Source organism: Acipenser ruthenus, chromosome 16, assembly GCF_902713425.1.
Source record: "Acipenser ruthenus chromosome 16, fAciRut3.2 maternal haplotype, whole genome shotgun sequence".
Lineage (NCBI taxonomy): Eukaryota > Metazoa > Chordata > Actinopteri > Acipenseriformes > Acipenseridae > Acipenser > Acipenser ruthenus.
In genome coordinates, this window is record NC_081204.1 from 27,794,445 (window position 1) to 27,811,334 (window position 16,890).

General features: G+C 40.2%; 1 protein-coding gene and 1 pseudogene across 1 annotated transcript; both read right to left on the reverse strand.

The window, feature by feature from the left end:
* Window positions 1–727: 727 nt before the first annotated feature.
* LOC117412037 (claudin-2-like) lies at window positions 728–8,297 on the reverse strand. Its single transcript, XM_034019981.3, has 2 exons — window positions 8,141–8,297; window positions 728–3,031 (listed from the first exon to the last, which is right to left on the reverse strand). Exon 2 carries the CDS (start codon window positions 2,904–2,906, stop codon window positions 2,154–2,156), a length of 753 nt encoding a protein of 250 aa, XP_033875872.3. The 5' UTR covers window positions 2,907–3,031; window positions 8,141–8,297; the 3' UTR covers window positions 728–2,153.
* LOC117412477 (claudin-14-like) lies at window positions 3,862–6,051 on the reverse strand (annotated as a pseudogene).
* Window positions 8,298–16,890: the final 8,593 nt, after the last annotated feature.

Here is a 16,890-nt window from a genome sequence, read left to right on the forward strand (position 1 = left end):
AGATAAGATAAGTTTGCTTTCCAACTGTTATTCCCATGTCTTGTTTATTGGCACATCCTGTCCCTTGCTTCTCGTATATAGCAGGGACTGTACTATCCGAATAATACGCCTGAAATCACTTTATCGAGCCTGTGCTCCAATATCCTAATTAGATTTTTGTATGAAACACTGTGACCCCCTGCATATGACTGCAATACTGTAATTGCTGAACTGATGTGAAAAGGAAGTGTTTTGCAAACAGATAGTGATAGTTCCTATCAAAAGATACGGAACCTGTAATGAAATGCAATATGTGTTTAAAATTGTTTTTGAATTTAAAATCTTTTCCTCATGTAGTGGGGTTATTGCTAGTAGGGGTGTCCTTCTGTCATTGGATGTTTTATTGAGTTGACATGAAACTGTGTTTTTCAATAAATCTACTCCCTCGTAAGACCAGTTTACTTAAACCTTTTGGTGGTCAAAATAGTGAATTTCCACTGCACTGTATAACAAAAAAAAAGCAGACGCAGTAAATTGGTTTGACACCTTTTGCTGTGGTTGATGTGTGCTTAGGGGAGTGAAGTGTTGGATAAAAATAACGCATGATTCACTGCTCATGTGTTACCTGCCTTCCGGCATTAAATAAAAAAAAATATGTATATCTGTACAGTAAGGCAAGAAAATGTGGCTGTTATTTATTCATCATTTAAGTTCCAAACAAAGCCAATATATCAGTCATGCCTCTTGCTAGTTTCAGTACGTTTTTATTTGTTTGTATTTTTTATTGATCCATAGACACCAATACAATATATAGAAATGAGTACAGTAAAAACGTACCCCCCTTGTACATTCCTGAAGTATTCTTTTAAATAACAAGTATAATGTATGGACAACAATGTATGTTTAAACCTAAACTAAACAGACAAATTCTGGGGTTTTATTTTATAGCAAACTCTGCATCTTCTTATTAACACTGTTGCCTTAAATACAAAAACGTTATTCAGTGCCAAACCTTTCAAATTACTCAGTAAGAAAAAATGACATACAAAACAAACAAAAAAATGTACCTTAATTGTATCTCTCAGTAAACAGATACATGAAAAAATGGTTTTGAAATGATCTCTATTTTGAATAGATATTGTATCATCTGTTACCCTGTGATAATAATCCTCAACCCCTTTTCTAACATGTTTACAGATGCTTGATAATGTACCTTAAAGTGTGACCGACACGATCTGGAACACTTAAACACTTGGTCCCAGTGTACCAGAACAATAGATTTTGATTCCATTGATGAAGGCTTTTACTTGGTCTGTTTGACTTACTATAGTTATAATAGATTTCACGATTTCCATGAAGCGTACCCATTGCAGTGTAATATGTAGTTTTACTTGAAAAATTCTCATTTTTGAATGAATAGTGTAAATATGCATGTTTTTCATCACTTCAAAATAAATACAGCAAATGTTTGCCTTATTGACTGTTTCACTGCATTCCCTAACCTGGCAACCATCTTATTTTGCTTCTGGTAAATGATTGAACACACACTGCATAGAGCTGCATGATTTCTTTAAAATGTCTTCAGTAAAAAGGACACCAGCTGCATCAAAGATCGGAAACATTTCTGCTAAAGATCGCTCTGTCTAATACAAGAAAGGGACATTTTACCTGTCTGTTGTTATTTTTAAATGTATTTATGTTTTTATTTTGTTTGATGATTCACTAATGGTGAAAATCGGATGTCTTTAAAAGGTGGACATTCTGTAATTTAGCATTTAAATATTTCGAGAAAAAAATCAATTTTGAACATAACACCTTTTTCTGCTTTAATAATATTATGTTTAATCATAAAATATATTGAAATACCTATTTTCAGATCGTGAAAAGCAGTGAAATAAGCCATCTTTTTTACTGTGAAGAAAATACAGCCCTAGCTTAGTTTTATCGTAGATTAGCAACAGAATTTATGATAGCATATTTAAAGTTTTAGAACATTTGAAATGCACTGCAACCTGTTTGTAATACACTGCACAGGGACATATTTCCCAGTGTCCTGCAAGGTGACAGTGTAAGTTTGACTTCACAGGGTGCCAGTGATAGTCCACTGTCAAGTAACGAGTCAGTGTTCCATAATTCCTGGTACATTCCATTCCAGTTCACCCACCCTAGCAGTGTCACACATACCCATTGAGGTTGTAACCATTGAAGTTGGTTCTCTGAGTCCTGGAGGAGGAGGAGGGTCCCGGGGGCCGGGGGTTTTTGCTCTGGGGATGGTTATTGCTGTTGTGTGCCGCTGGGTTCCGGAAAGTCATTTGCTGCGAGTGCTGGGGATTGCTGATTGGGTAACGGTGGAGTCCCCCTTCCTGCCCACAGCAGGAGGCACAGAGGATACCCCCACCTAGAAAGGAGAGCAAGGCAGACACCATGCCCACATAGAGCGACTCTCCCATCTCGTACTTGTAGCTGGAGGACAGGTTAGGGTCGTAGAAAATGCTGATCACCTCGTTAGTTGTCCATGACACAGGGATTAAGCTCATGAAGCCAGCAGCCAGGAAACAGCAGCCCCCAGCGCCAGCCACTTTGGATTTAGCCGAGGACTCCAGCATGCAGGTGGTGCACTTCATCCCAACACAAGAGATGACACAGCCCAGGCTGGACAGAACCACTGAGATGACCATCATGGCCCGCGCAGCCTGGAGATCAGAGGGCAAGGCCAGCAGGGAGTTGTAGGTCTCGCACTGGATGGTGCCCGTGCTGTGGTAGGCACACTCCATCCACAGGCCTTTCAGGTAGCCCACGGATGTGATAATGTTGGAGCCGGTGTATGCAGTGGTTCTCCATTTGGGCAAAATGGTGGCAACCAGTGTCCCTAAAAAACCCAGCATTCCCAGAGTGAAGCCGATCAGTTCCAGCCCTGTGGAAGACATTCCTGACCCTTCTTTTCACTCTTGACTTTTCCAGAAATGGGATTCTCCTGGATAAGTTGGGGAGAATTTGTTCGATGTTCCTCTCCTGTTCTGGGTGGTCTGAAAGCCCCGGGATATCTGGGCCACTGTTTTTATATGAAAGCAAACACGCTGGTTAAATATTCACTCATCACAGATCAATTTCCCAGCCACCAGTAACAAACACTAGACCCTTTTCTATCATAAAGGGAACATTTATAGGAAGGATTTATAGGTCAGGGTCAGTGTCTGCTGGGGTGAGAGAGGTATTATGTGTAAAATCCTCATTCAATAGCTTGTGTGAGACTATTGTCATTTTGAGTCATATTCAATGAGACAATATAAGTCAAGCTCCAGCTCTATTACTGAATTGGCCTTCGCTTGTGATTGTTAAATAGACTTAGAAATGTCTAACCAGGACAGGCTATGCAGTGTTAACAAATAATTCCATTATAAAACAGACTGGGTGAACAGAGCACTCTGATTGGCTGAAGAAGATTCTAAGCAGTGCTGTTGTTTAGGCAAAAAGGCACGGCAAGTGTAGGTAGCCATGCGGTAAAGTCCAGAGCCCTAACCACTACTCCACACTGCTGCGGGGGGCAGCAGTGTGGAGTAGTGGTTAGGGCTCTGGACTCTTGACTGGAGGGTTGAGGGTTGAGGGTTGAGGGTTGTGGGTTCAATCCCCAGTGGGGGACACTGCTGTTGTACCCTTGAGCAAGGTACTTTACCTAGATTGCTCCAGTAAAAACCCAACTGTATAAATGGGTAATTGTATGTAAAAATAATGTGATATCTGTATAATGTGAAATAATGTATAATGTGATATCTTGTAACAATTGTAAGTCGCCCTGGATAAGGGCATCTGCTAAGAAATGAATAATAATAATTTCAAAACTAATGCGCTAACAGTGTCTTATAAGAAATGACCCGTAAGAAAAACCTGAGTAATGTAGAAATTAGATTTAATAATTACACAGCAAAAAGTAATTCCACAATGAAATAACAGATACAGGTTAGAAAATAAGGTATTTAAATATAAATATTATGTATATTTTTTATAAATAGAAGAGACAGTGTAAACAATTAAAGGAGGAAAAAACACAATGAAATGCTGATATATACAAAATGTGAGATGTTCTGCTTTTAAAAGTGACTTGTACAGTATAATACATGGTAATAAGCATCCACACTTTTTGTCCCGTGATAATAATCCTCAACACCTTTTATGTTTAAAGATGCTTATTAATGTAGCCTTAAACTAAAGGGTGACTTTTTGAAATGCAGAAAGTCATAATTAATCTGTATTAAAGTCAAAAAGTCATAATTACACCATGTGACAACACAATGCCTATTTATGAAATGAAAAAAATAATAAAATAGCAAGTGAATTACTTTCAGTTATAATTGCATCTTGGGCTTTGCTCTTGTGGTTTGTGATGTCACCAGAACCCCTCAATGCAATTATAATCTTGAAATTCACTGCAGTGCTTATTCTATATACAATTAAGCAATATCCACAAGAGGCGTAAAACATAAGTCAGTTTGACTCAGCTACAGAGTGCTGTCTCAATGCTGTCACTGGTGTTTGTTTATCAAAACTGTACCTTATCATTTTATCCCAGGATATAGAATTTGAAATCCCATTGAAAGTGATTGACAGAGAGATTTCACTCGTCATATAATTTATAGCATAAAATATCATTTGTTTGTAAATAACAACAGTACAGGACAAGAAACATGTATCGTGTCTGGCAAACCTAGTTCTGCATCGACTAGCGTCATTAAACTCCAAATATAAACAACTGTATACAACACAGAGGGTACGAGATGAGATCACATCCTGCCTAGAATAAAGTGGCAATCGGATTTCAAGAAATACAGCATATACAATCGGCTGCCTATAGAACTTAAGACGGGGATTCCTGTCATATACAGCATGCAAAACGATATCTCTTCCATTGTGTTATGAGTCACAGTGTCCAAACTGGCACCTCTAGATAACCTGTTAGCTGGTGTGCAGTCAATGTTGCCAGTACTGTGCAGGACCAGGGGCAATTGAGAATCAAGCCAGTGCAACAAACACGTGTTAAAATGCCAGTGTGAGTACAAAATATTCTGATTGTATAAATGAAGGCTTTTACAGAAACGTTCACAAAATTGATGATTGAGTGTTTAAAGCTATAGATAAGTGCTTATGCATACATGCATTGCTCTTGGTGTTCGACACAGTGTAAGTGTGGCCATGCAGTATTCTACCCTCCTCTGTCAGTGTTCCTCAGTTCCTGGTACAGCCCAGTGCACCCACCTCTGCAGTGTCACACATACCCATCGAGGTTGTATCCATCGTGGCTGATTTTGTAGTTTGTGCTGCCAATGGCATTGCCGTTTTGCACCGCTGGGTTCCGGAAAATCATTAGTTGCGAGCGTTGCGGGTTGCGGTTTGGGTAAGGGTTGATCCTGAGGCCCGGGCGTCTTGAGCCCCCTTCCTGCCCACAGCAGGAGGCACAGAGGATACCCCCAGCAAGGAAGGAGAGCACGGCAGACACCATACCCAGGTAGAGTGCTGCACCCATCTCATACCTGTAGCTGTTGGATAGCATAGGGTTGTAAAACATACGGATCACCTCATTAGTGGTCCATGACACTGGGATTATGCACATGAAGCCTGCAGCTAGGAAACAGCAGCCCCCAGCGCCCGCTACTTGGGATTTGGTCGTGGTTCTCAGCATGAAGACGGTGCACTTCATCCCAACGGAAGAGATGACACAGCCTAGAGTAGACAGAACCACTGAGATGACCATCATGGCTCGTGCGGCCTGGAGATCCGGGGGCAAGGCCAGTAGAGAGCGGTATATTTCGCACTGGAAGGTGCCCGTGCCACAAGCCCTTCAGGTAGCCCACGGCTGTGATAATGTTGGAGCCGATGAACGCTGTCGTCCTCCAGTGCGGTAAAACGGTGGCCAACAGTGTCCCTAACAAACCCAGAATTCCAAGAGCAAAGCCGCTCAGTTCCAGCTCAATGGAGCCATTTCTGACCCTTCTTTTCACTCTCGACATTATCAGAATTGGGAGTCTCACTTATACGTTGACACAAGAGAGCCTCAGCCTCCTCTCGGTCCTGTTTTGGATTGTCAGAAGGCTCCTGAATTTCTGTGTTGCTATCTTATATAAAAGCAAGCAAGCTAGTTAAATATTTACTCATTACAGAACTATTTCACAGCTACCAGCACCCTGAAACAAACCTTTGACCTATCATAAAGGTAACATAGGCAATAAAAGGTAATAAAAGGTAATGAACTACAGAACAGATGGAAAGGATTCTGCTAGACAATAGAGCAGTAGTACCCTTTAGCCTCATCACTAAGCATTTGCTTTCTTATGGGATAGACCATGTTGTGATGTTTCCATTCAGCACCTAACAATGAACCTTGGTGTGACGTTTTGCTTAACCATCAGTGACTTCTTTAAAACCCAATATAACCCATAATTTGCTAGAACTGTGGTACTGAGTGGAGTCTCAAGTTCAGGAGCGGAATAACACTGATAAATAGTTCTTTTTTATTTCTACCACATGATGTTGTATCAATAGCAGCCTGTTTCCAGTCAATATAAATGTGTTACAAAAGGGGAACTCTGGGTTTCCTTCGAGAGATTCTGATGACATCATAGACCACAGGAGCAATCTCTAATCTGATCAGGGCAGTTGAGTTTTTTTTTTTTCTAGTTTCCGCTGGTTTTCTTGTTCAGAATTGACTCTTGTCGGTCAGAGCTCAATTGAAATCTAGTATGGTACAGCAACTTTTTGTTCACATAAAAAAAGTATTTTAGTTGGTATGGATTTCCTTACACAACATCACTTCAAGAAAACTGACAATTTGGATAACCAGATCCAACCTGGCAGTAAATTTGAAACCCTGTTTCGTGCACCTCATTGCAAACATTTCTGTTTCACATCCTGGTGTCTACTGCATTTGCTCTAAGAGTACGAAATAGCACACAAAACACATTTAGACATGATTCTGAAAGCACTATTGAGGTCATAGGTATGCTTTAAACTTCAAAGTTTTAAAAAGTCACCAGACTGTGATAACCGAATAGAAAACCGCACAGAGAATCTAAACAGCAAGAAAAATACAACCGGATAAGATCAAATAATAGATAAGATAACTGCAATGTCATACTCGATTGGCTCTTTAACAGGAAACCTGTGTCTTATCTACGTTTCAGTGATACTCAAGCCTTGTTTACAAAACATAATGACATTAGTGTTGGGCTCTTTGTTATGTGCAAAACCAAACACACAAGAGCAGTGATGTACAGAGAAGCCAGTGACATGTTTGATTTTTTTTTTTTTTTTTACCGGTATATGTACATGTGTGTGGAGGTGGGGCATCAAGTACCACAGACAAGAGGAAGGGGGGCACAGTCTAGAAGGTTTGAGAACCACTGCCCTACAGGACAAAGGCCAGCCCTGCAGGCTCACAAGAAGCTTGGCCAGTAGGGACTACTATAGCTTGGTGAGGTGGCTCAGTTCCTGTTGATTGTACTTATCACAGTTTCCAGACAACTTGTCATCGCATGTGTAACAGGGCAGAGGCTGGGTGCGAACTAGCGACCCCGCGCACCGCAAGCGAGCATCTAAACCACAATGAAAAAGAGCCGGGCTCCTCTGCATTCTTGGTTTTAAAGCATTTGACCTCATCTCATCTAATCAACAAGGGACAGGAAAGAATCTGTAACGGCAGTGTATTACACAACACTGCCCGTTGCACATGTACAAGCTTGTTGCACAAGTCTGTGGGATTTTTTTTTACCACTGTTCTCAACAGATCACTTTCAACTTCAACACTGTCTTCTCTACACCAACCTTGAACCAGCACTGATCCACTGCATTCAGAACAGTCTGATGCTTCCTTCTCAGTTTTACAACATGTAATCAATATCAGCATGGATTGCCTAGTACTAGAATGACATTAAAGCAAATAAATACATTAAAGAAAATCTGAATATTAGGCTAAATTCACAGGTTCTTAATCATTTTCACAATCACACAAGTAGTGTTTTGTGATTAAAACTAAGAAAAATAAAATAAATAAAAATGCAGGACAAGAACACAAACCCCAACAGACTCAGACATTCCTTGAGACTCAAGTACATACCTATAAATGTATACTTGCGAAACTCTGTACAACACTGGCACACACAGAAATACATACCGCTATAGCCTTCTGGTTCTCTTAATCAACAGACACAGCCGCCCACCAGACTGTCCACGGGTTGAGACGGGGCAGAGCTGTCTCGTCCCATGGACTCCCCTCACCAGTATGCCTGTTCCCTTGCTCACTGCGGTGAGTTGTGAGGCCGTACCTTCCCCCAGTTCTGGAAGGGTTACTCGCCAGGATTAGCTTCCTTTCTTCACCCTAATCTTTCCTCACATGTTGGGAACACAATAACAAGCTTTGCTGCTGGCTAATCTGCCCCCAGTCTACAGCACACAGGTCAGAGAACAGCAAACAAACAGCAAACAAGCAGCATGCTTATGAATGTACAGCAAAAAAAACTCCCATTCGCATTAATTATCCCATGCATACCCATTAACGAGATATACATATATGGCCAAACGCGTTGCTTCAGAAATTGAAAAATGTGACAATTCAAAATCGAACATGAAACACTGTACTACTATTATGGCTTCTGGTAAACTTTTGCAATATAATTTTGTAGTTTATTTGATTACATGATGTTAAATAAAATATATATATTATTTTTTTAATTATGTCTCATTCCTAAAATTCAAAACTTTTGGCCAGAGCTGTACAGCAGTTGAGGCCTACGTCAGTGGTGTAGCCCTAAATCTGAAAGTTCAGGAACGCCACTTAAATATAGATTTTCTTAAACAAGAATTATTATACAAATTCACATTTTATTTTCATAATGAACTTCTAGTAACACATATAATAGGTAATGTATTCATCTCATTTCTACGAGTATTTCCACAAAGTGTCTTTTTCCATCTTGTCAGAACGCTTCACTTTATTTACGTGTCTGTGTGTCAGTGGCTTTGCTTGTGTTTGTGTCCACAGTCGTAGTCGTTTTCATCAGCATTTATAGCCTTCTTAAAGAAGTAGCTTGTAATAGAAGTTTGTAATGCTCTTTCCATTGCATCAGGAGGATTACTGACTGAATCAGACAGTTGTGTGGAAGATATGAGTTTTGTAACTTGCTTGCCTATTATGCGAGTTCTGGCTACACCATTGCTGCCTATAGAAAATAGTACCAGAACGGTGTTCTGGCACGTTCTAGCTTGACTACACCACTGGCCTACATACATATTTCATTTCACACTGTCTTATTTTTGCATGCTGTATGATTTCTGCTGAATGATCTTGTCTGTGTTACTTATGTCTACGGCTGGCAACTAGAAATGAAGAGTAGCAAAGCACATTAGAAGATACTCATCAAAAAAAAAAAAAGCAGCGTTAGATTCATTTCAGAATGATTGCAAACTCCATAAAAAGGTAAGGGACAGTACAAACTAGCTCCTTACTCTTAGATCTTTGTTTGTGTTTTTTTATTGAGAAGGGGACTTACCTAAAGACATGGAGTGGAGTATTAAAAGTTTCTAGTTTGGAAGGTGTTATGTGTGGTGCCTCTTTGGGAATCCCAAGGCCAGTCTGTAAAGGTGCCAGTTGTCACTTCTCTGATGATTCTAACAAGGTGTGAGGAGGAGGAGGGAGAGAGGCTCTGTGATGAATTATAGCTCCCTCTAGTCTTCATTGAAGTGTGCCTGTGGAGGTGCGAGGCTGTGCCAGAGACACCTCCCAATCAGGGAGGAGAGGTGTGAGAGTGACCAGCTCTGAGTGGGAACGCCCCGGTCAAAGCACAAGGGACGTCGAGACACACTCAGCCCTTTACCACATCATGCATTCCCATAATGCACTGTGTCCCCATTTGAAGCCTTGTGAAGTTCCATCCCTAGAATATAACCGGGTTCTGAATGAATGTGTAGAGTTATGAGTGAAGTTCCATTCCTACTTTCCTGGGTCATGTGACATTCCTTGGAACCTGAAGTGAAATTCTTACAGAACAGAGATTCCTAAACCTTTTCAAAAGTTTCCCTTGGACCACCATTTCCAAAGTGGGAACAAAAACATGTATTACATGACAAAGTACGAGTACAAACTAAATCTGAAATGTAACTTCCTCCTTTACATTAGTAAAAATGAATGGTGAGTTTGCAGTTCACCATTTGTATATATATCTTTATATATATATATATATATATATATATATATATATATATATATATATATATATATATATACTGTATATATATGTTTTTAAGCATGGTTTGCCATGGTTAACCCTGCTCATCTATGACTTACCATGCTCCTTTAGCATTTACTATACTTTCTTATACTTTGCTATGTTTTCAGCCAATTTATTTTAGTACCATGGTACCATAAGTGTATGAGTGTGCTGCTACAGTATATCAGGATAGATTGATTGAGTTGTCATTCTTGGTAGTGTTAGGGTTTGCTAGTGGTTTTGTTTGGAATAATAGGGTGAGCTAAATGTGTTTGGGATGTCTGGATTCTGCATTTCCAACAAAATAATTCCATGAACAGTAGTTAACAAACAGCCTGACCCTGCAGTCAGATTCATCAATAGTGTGTGTGGGAGGGGGGGGGGGGGTCAGCTGTGTGGGACTGGGACTCTCCACTCTCCCTGGACCCTGCCTGGCCCTCCGCTCTTCTGAGGTGTGGGTTTGGGAAAGCGTCAGGTCATTGGAGCTGCAGAGAGGGTGACCCTTCCGTGCCCCCTCCCTCCACACTCAGAGTGTGCCTGCGGAGGTGAGAGGCTCTTTAGAGGAAAGAGGTATGAGTGACAGGCCTGAGAGGCAATGCCTAGCACAGCCAGTGTTAGTCCTCTGTCATGAAGCAGCCATTCATAATTACTTTCTTGTTCAAAGTATACATAATCACTGACGAATGAGAAATGGAGAAATGTGTGTGAGAATGGATGGTGTTAAATGTACATGTTTTTGTTTCCTGGGTCCCTCTTGGAAACAAGCTGGCAGGCTGTGCCAGCTTAACGAGGTTCTCATGGTGTGCATCATTTAAAAATGACAATAGGAGATCGGGATATTAGCTAGAGAAAGCTACTGATGCATGTGTATCATACAGTGGCTAAGATCTTTGCGTGGGAACAGTAAGGTCAGCAGGTCCCGCCCAACCTGTTTCATGAGTACAATCAGAAGGTTTCCAGTATTAGAGCTTTCTGAAGGTTTGAAAGGTGCTATCTGTGAAGGTGCTGCTTTGTGAATCCCATTAAAGCCAATCTGAGAGGGTGTCAGCTGTCACTTCTCCAGAGGTGTAGATTGTAGCAATGTGCAGGAGGGAGTCAGTCTTTACTAAAGTGTGCCTGTGGGGGTGTGAGAGTGGGTACGCTGGAGAATGCTGGCTCCCTCTCCCATCTCCCTGTCCCTCACCCTGCAGCCCCTGAGAGGTGTGGGTTTGGGAGAGCTGCAGAGAGGGCGACCCCTCCGTGCCCCCTCCCTCCACACCCAGAGTGTGCCTGCGGAGGTGAGAGGCTCTTTAGGGTAGAGGTGTGAGAGTGACAGGCCTGAGAGGCAGTGCCCTAGAGCAGACAGCCTGGCTCAGAACAGGCCTGTCTGCAGTCATATCTCTCTATTAATACACACTCTCAGCAGCACTGGCCTGCATAGACCCCTATTCATGACAACAGTAGTGAATATACATTACATGACAAGTGGAATATCTCTGCTATCCTCTTTCATGGAGATTTCAAATTGTGTTATCCTACTGATATGGTAGCACTGTGGTACAAACATACGGTACCATGATACTGCAATTAATAGTAAGTTTATTATGATATCACTGGTGCATCAAAATAAGAAAATGTTCCCACTGTGATACCATTCTACCAGTGTCTCATAACATAATAACCCTCCTTGTGCAGAACCATTGCTATTGTAGTGCAACAACTGCACTGCCATTGAAGATCATTTGGTAAGAGATTGTCTTCATGCAGCTTTTTACTATTTATTTTCATGGTAATGTTAAAGTTTGCTAATGGTTCTGCTTGGTACACTTGTGTTATAACAATAATACTAATGATAGCTATCAAATCTTTCTCTAAAAGATAACAGGGTGAGCTACATGTATTTGGAATGTCTGAATTCTGCATTTCCAACAAAATAATTCCATGAACAGTAGTTAACAAACAGCCCGACCCTGCAGTCAGATTCATTAATGGGGGGGGCGGGGGGGTCAGCTGTGTGGGACTGAGACTCTCCACTCTCCCTGGACCCTCCCTCGCTCTTCTGAGGTGTGGGTTTGGGAAAGCGTCAGGTCATTGGAGCTGCAGAGAGGGCAACCCCTCCGTGCCCCCTCCCTCCACACCCAGAGTGTGCCTGCGGAGGTGAGAGGCTCTTTAGGGTAGAGGTGTGAGAGTGACAGGCCTGAGAGGCAGTGCCCTAGAGCACAGACAGCCTGGCTCAGAACAGGCCTGTCTGCAGCCATATCTATCCATTACGACACACTCTCAGCAGCACTGGCCTGCATAGACCCCTATTCATAACAACAGTAGTGATGTTTTTGTTATGCAGTAGTGATGTTTTTGTTATCCACTTGTCATGTAATATGCATTACATGACAAGTGGAATCCTAGCCATTAAATCTCATTGGGACAGTTGGATAAACAAATGTCACAAAGGTCCATAGGGATCGCAGCAAGTTGATGTGAAGTCAGATTGGAAGCAACAGAAAACCCAGAATCTTATTAACACCTTATTATTTTAATTATTTCAATATATACACTAGATGTGCGATAGATTCTGATATGGTAGAACACTGGTACTAACGTGGTAGCATGGAACTGTATTGAAATACAGGAATGTTACCATTGCAGTTCCATTCTACCGCTACCAGTGCATAGTTCTCCATAGTCTTTCTTAACCTCTTAGCACAGAACCATTGCATTTCCATTGCAGTGCCAGAGCTGCTTTGCTGTTGAAGATTGTTTAAAAGCCTCTCTTCATATCAATTTTTTTCTTTTGAATCTGTGGAGGTGCTGCTTTGGGAATCCCAAGGCCAGTCTGTAAAGGCGTCAGTTGTCACTTCTCTAAAGGTGTAGATTCTAACAAGGTGTGATAAATTATAGCTCCCTCTAGTCTTCATTGAAGTGTGCCTTGGAGGTGCGAGGCTGTGCCAGAGACACCTCCCAATCAGGGAGGAGAGGTGTGAGAGTGACCAGCTCTGAGTGGGAACGCCCCGGTCAATGCACAAGGGACATCAAGACACACTCAGCTCTTCATTTTTTCATTGCCCACACAGTTCCATAATCTTTAATTTTTTTACAACAGAAAACAGAGGTTTCCCCAAAGACATTATCTATACGCTGCAATGTTCTGAATCAATTTGCCATGTGAGACTGGCAAAATAGGCTAGTGTTTGTGACATATTTTCCATCGGATCATCAAGGTGGCCATTGATTTACAGATTTTTGTTCTTTAATTTATCCATGAATTAGTCCTAACAAACCTCATCAATGGTGAACTGGCAAGATTGCATATCAGTTTCAGACATTCATATGTCTAGCTATACTCTGTAGTTAAGTGTATATGCTAATAAACAATTGTTATTTATTTTTATGAATGATAGTGCGCTTATAAAAGTCTACCACAGTAATTTTGCACAGGAATTATGCCATTCTCCGATGCTTTTGCCATAGTTATATTATGCATTTACCACAGTTTACCAAGGCTTGACATGTTTTTTTTTAATTTTACGTACCATACCTCCGCCATAATTTCCAACTTTTCCATTAATGGGACAATGTGATTCAAATATATTGTAATATCAACAAGGTCATTAGGTTTACAGATTTTCATTCATGTAAATGAATGGGGCACAGTCGTATCTGGCTGGAGCTTGACTTTCTCACCATTCTCTCTCGCTTTGGGCCCCTCAGAAATGTGGGTTTGGGAAGGGGTGAGTGGAGCTACAGAGGGGGCGACCCCTCCATGCCCCGTCCCTCCACACCCAGAGTGTGTCAGCGGAGGTGAGAGGCTCTTTAGGGGAAAAGTGTGAGAGCGATAGGCTGTAAAATCCAATTTGGAAAACCACTGGAGCGTCACTGCAGTGGAAAAGCAGTAGATTGTACTTTGGAATGACAGAAGAATGTTCCTGTGTTCTAAAAATCTCCCAAGCCCTGGAATGTATCTGGGGAAAATCAACATATCTGAGTTCACATGATTCACAGACACAACTTTATAAATCAAGCTCATCCCAGAAGTAATTAAAACTAAACAGTAGCTGCAGTTGCATATAACATGACAGGATATACATTCATGATACTGTAAATTAGAATTGTGATTAACCACAATCACTAACCAGTTTGTGACTTTAAAAGTAACGTATACACATACGCATTCATACACTTTATATATTGTATTATGTATACTAGAACAATTTAATGAATGCAAAATGTATCCATGAAAACAGACTTCATGAGTTCAGTCTTTATAAATAGGGCCCTCTGGTATGTAGAAATAGAATCAATCATTCTATAACAATGATGCTGCTGGCTCGCTCTACTGCACATCCTCCCTGGACCCTGCCTGGCTTGAGTTCAGGGTTGGGAAGGAGCTAGATGGAAAGGCTGCAGAGAGGGGGACAGCTTTTTGTAAAAATGAAAACTATAGGAAACTGAGTCAAGCAAACACACGTTTCTGCTAGTGCCTTCATCAGGTTTCTTCGAAGTACACTGATGAAGGCACTAGCCCAGTTGTATGTTTACTTAGTTTCCTAAGAATTTGACCTTACATTTCGATTCAGGATTTTTGAATTTATGGATGAAACGTGTATGCAGTAAACTAAACTGTTTAAACTAAACTGTTTATATGAACAGTACATTGTGAAACGTAACTACTTAATCTGTACTCACTATTTTGTAAGAAACACATTACCAAAAGTAACCATTAATGTTTATTTTTTACCAGACAGTCTTTAAATAAACGAGGTAAATGTCAAATGTCACAAAGTTACTGAAGCGTTTCAGTCTTCCCTGATTCATTTGTTTGAACTTTATACCTGGGGGGGTGGGAGGGAAGAATGTCTCACTGCTGCCCCCCAGTGTCCCTATGCTGTTCTGCACTGAGAAGGTGTCCCAATGAGTTGAGCAGGGAGGCTTTAATACGCAATAATAACAGGATATAAGGGAATTAGCAGCGGCCCCAGCAATAAGCTAACCTAGAATATATTATTATTATTATTATTTATTTCTTAGCAGACGCCCTTATCCAGGGCGACTTACAATCGTAAGCAAATACATTTCAATATACATGAGCAATCCCCTATATCATTCTTATAGAGAAATCAAAACAGACAGGTATTAAACACATGATAATTCTGGAGAACAGGGGGTCTGCTGAAGCATACAAATGAATGAATTCCACTTACCAACAGTTTAAAGAACATTATTACCCTACCGTATTGGTATTATTATACATCCCTATTCATAAGAACTCAGAGTAGTCTATGTAAAAAGTTAGTTTAATTATGTTTTAATATGCTTTGATATATATATATATATATATATATATATATATATATATATATATATATATATATATATATATATATATAATGTTTGTTTTATTGCAAATATTTCTGTATACTGTAATTTAGGAGTATGTTATTTATCTTCAGACATAGACTATTATTAGTATTATACGTGTAGGCTGGAACCATGTAAAATAAAAGTTAACATTATTAACTTATTTCTAATGTAAAACTATTGAATAAGACACATGTGGTACATGAATACATCCATGATGGATTTATACACTGAAAATACATTTTGAACTATTGAAAAGTGACAGAATTCAGGTTTTGTATTATAAAAGACAGAAAGACCTTCTTTGGCTCTTCCAGTAAAACTCCTGCTTGATCACTTTAAAGATTTGGGAAACTGTGCCTGGACAGATGAGGATGGTATTGCTCTGAATCAAAATTGAAACCATTTAAAAATAAATCACTAAGTTTGGATAAGTTTGGATAAAGAGGTTTAAGAATGACTTTTGGTACTGATCATGCAGATGCGCTGTGTATTATTGGAAGCTCTGAGGTCTGCTGAAATACCTTTCTCGGCGGGCGCCCAGGCGCTCTCCCCGGGGTATGTTGTTGTAAAACCTCTTGTCTGAACTGCCAGCAAATGTGAAAATAGATCCTTCAGAGCAAACGAGTAATACAAACAACCGTCTCCAAACTCGTGTTTTGATAGGGGTCATTTTAAGAGATTCAGCATTTGGATCTTGGGGATAAACTTGTGTCTGGGTTTAATACAATGTGGTAAAGTTGTAGTGGTGGGAGTATTCAGCTTCTTAAAGGTGTTAATTAAAATCCTTTTACCTACAACAGAAGCCAAATTGTCAAACGTTTGAAGATAAAACAGCGCACATTTTAAACAAACGAAACCTTTTCCTATTGTATTTTTTTTTACGCTTTTGATTTTAAAAAAGTGGTTAATAAAGCTAACTTTTTTATATTAACAAAATGATAAAAAAAAAGGACCTACTATGCACTAGTGGAAAAGTTAAAAGAAAGTGTATTACCCGGTTAATCGTTTTACTAAAACGTCATTCACCTAAATACAGATTATATGTTTTGTTTTCAAAGAAATCAAAGGTGATAGCTATTCAAAATAAACCACAAGCAATGTTTTTTTTTTTTTTTTAGTCCGTTGTCCATAGATTTTCCAAATTAACTAAATTAACATCACATTCAGATGCCTTTTGTCGAATTAATGGGCATTCAGATAGCACTTTTGCTGTCCCATATACGCATTTTGTTGCAGACTCTGCCAGAATGTGGGATGCCCTGCTGGGACAATAAACTGCCTCGTCCAAACTGCCTATAGAGTCAATCAGACCCCATTAAAG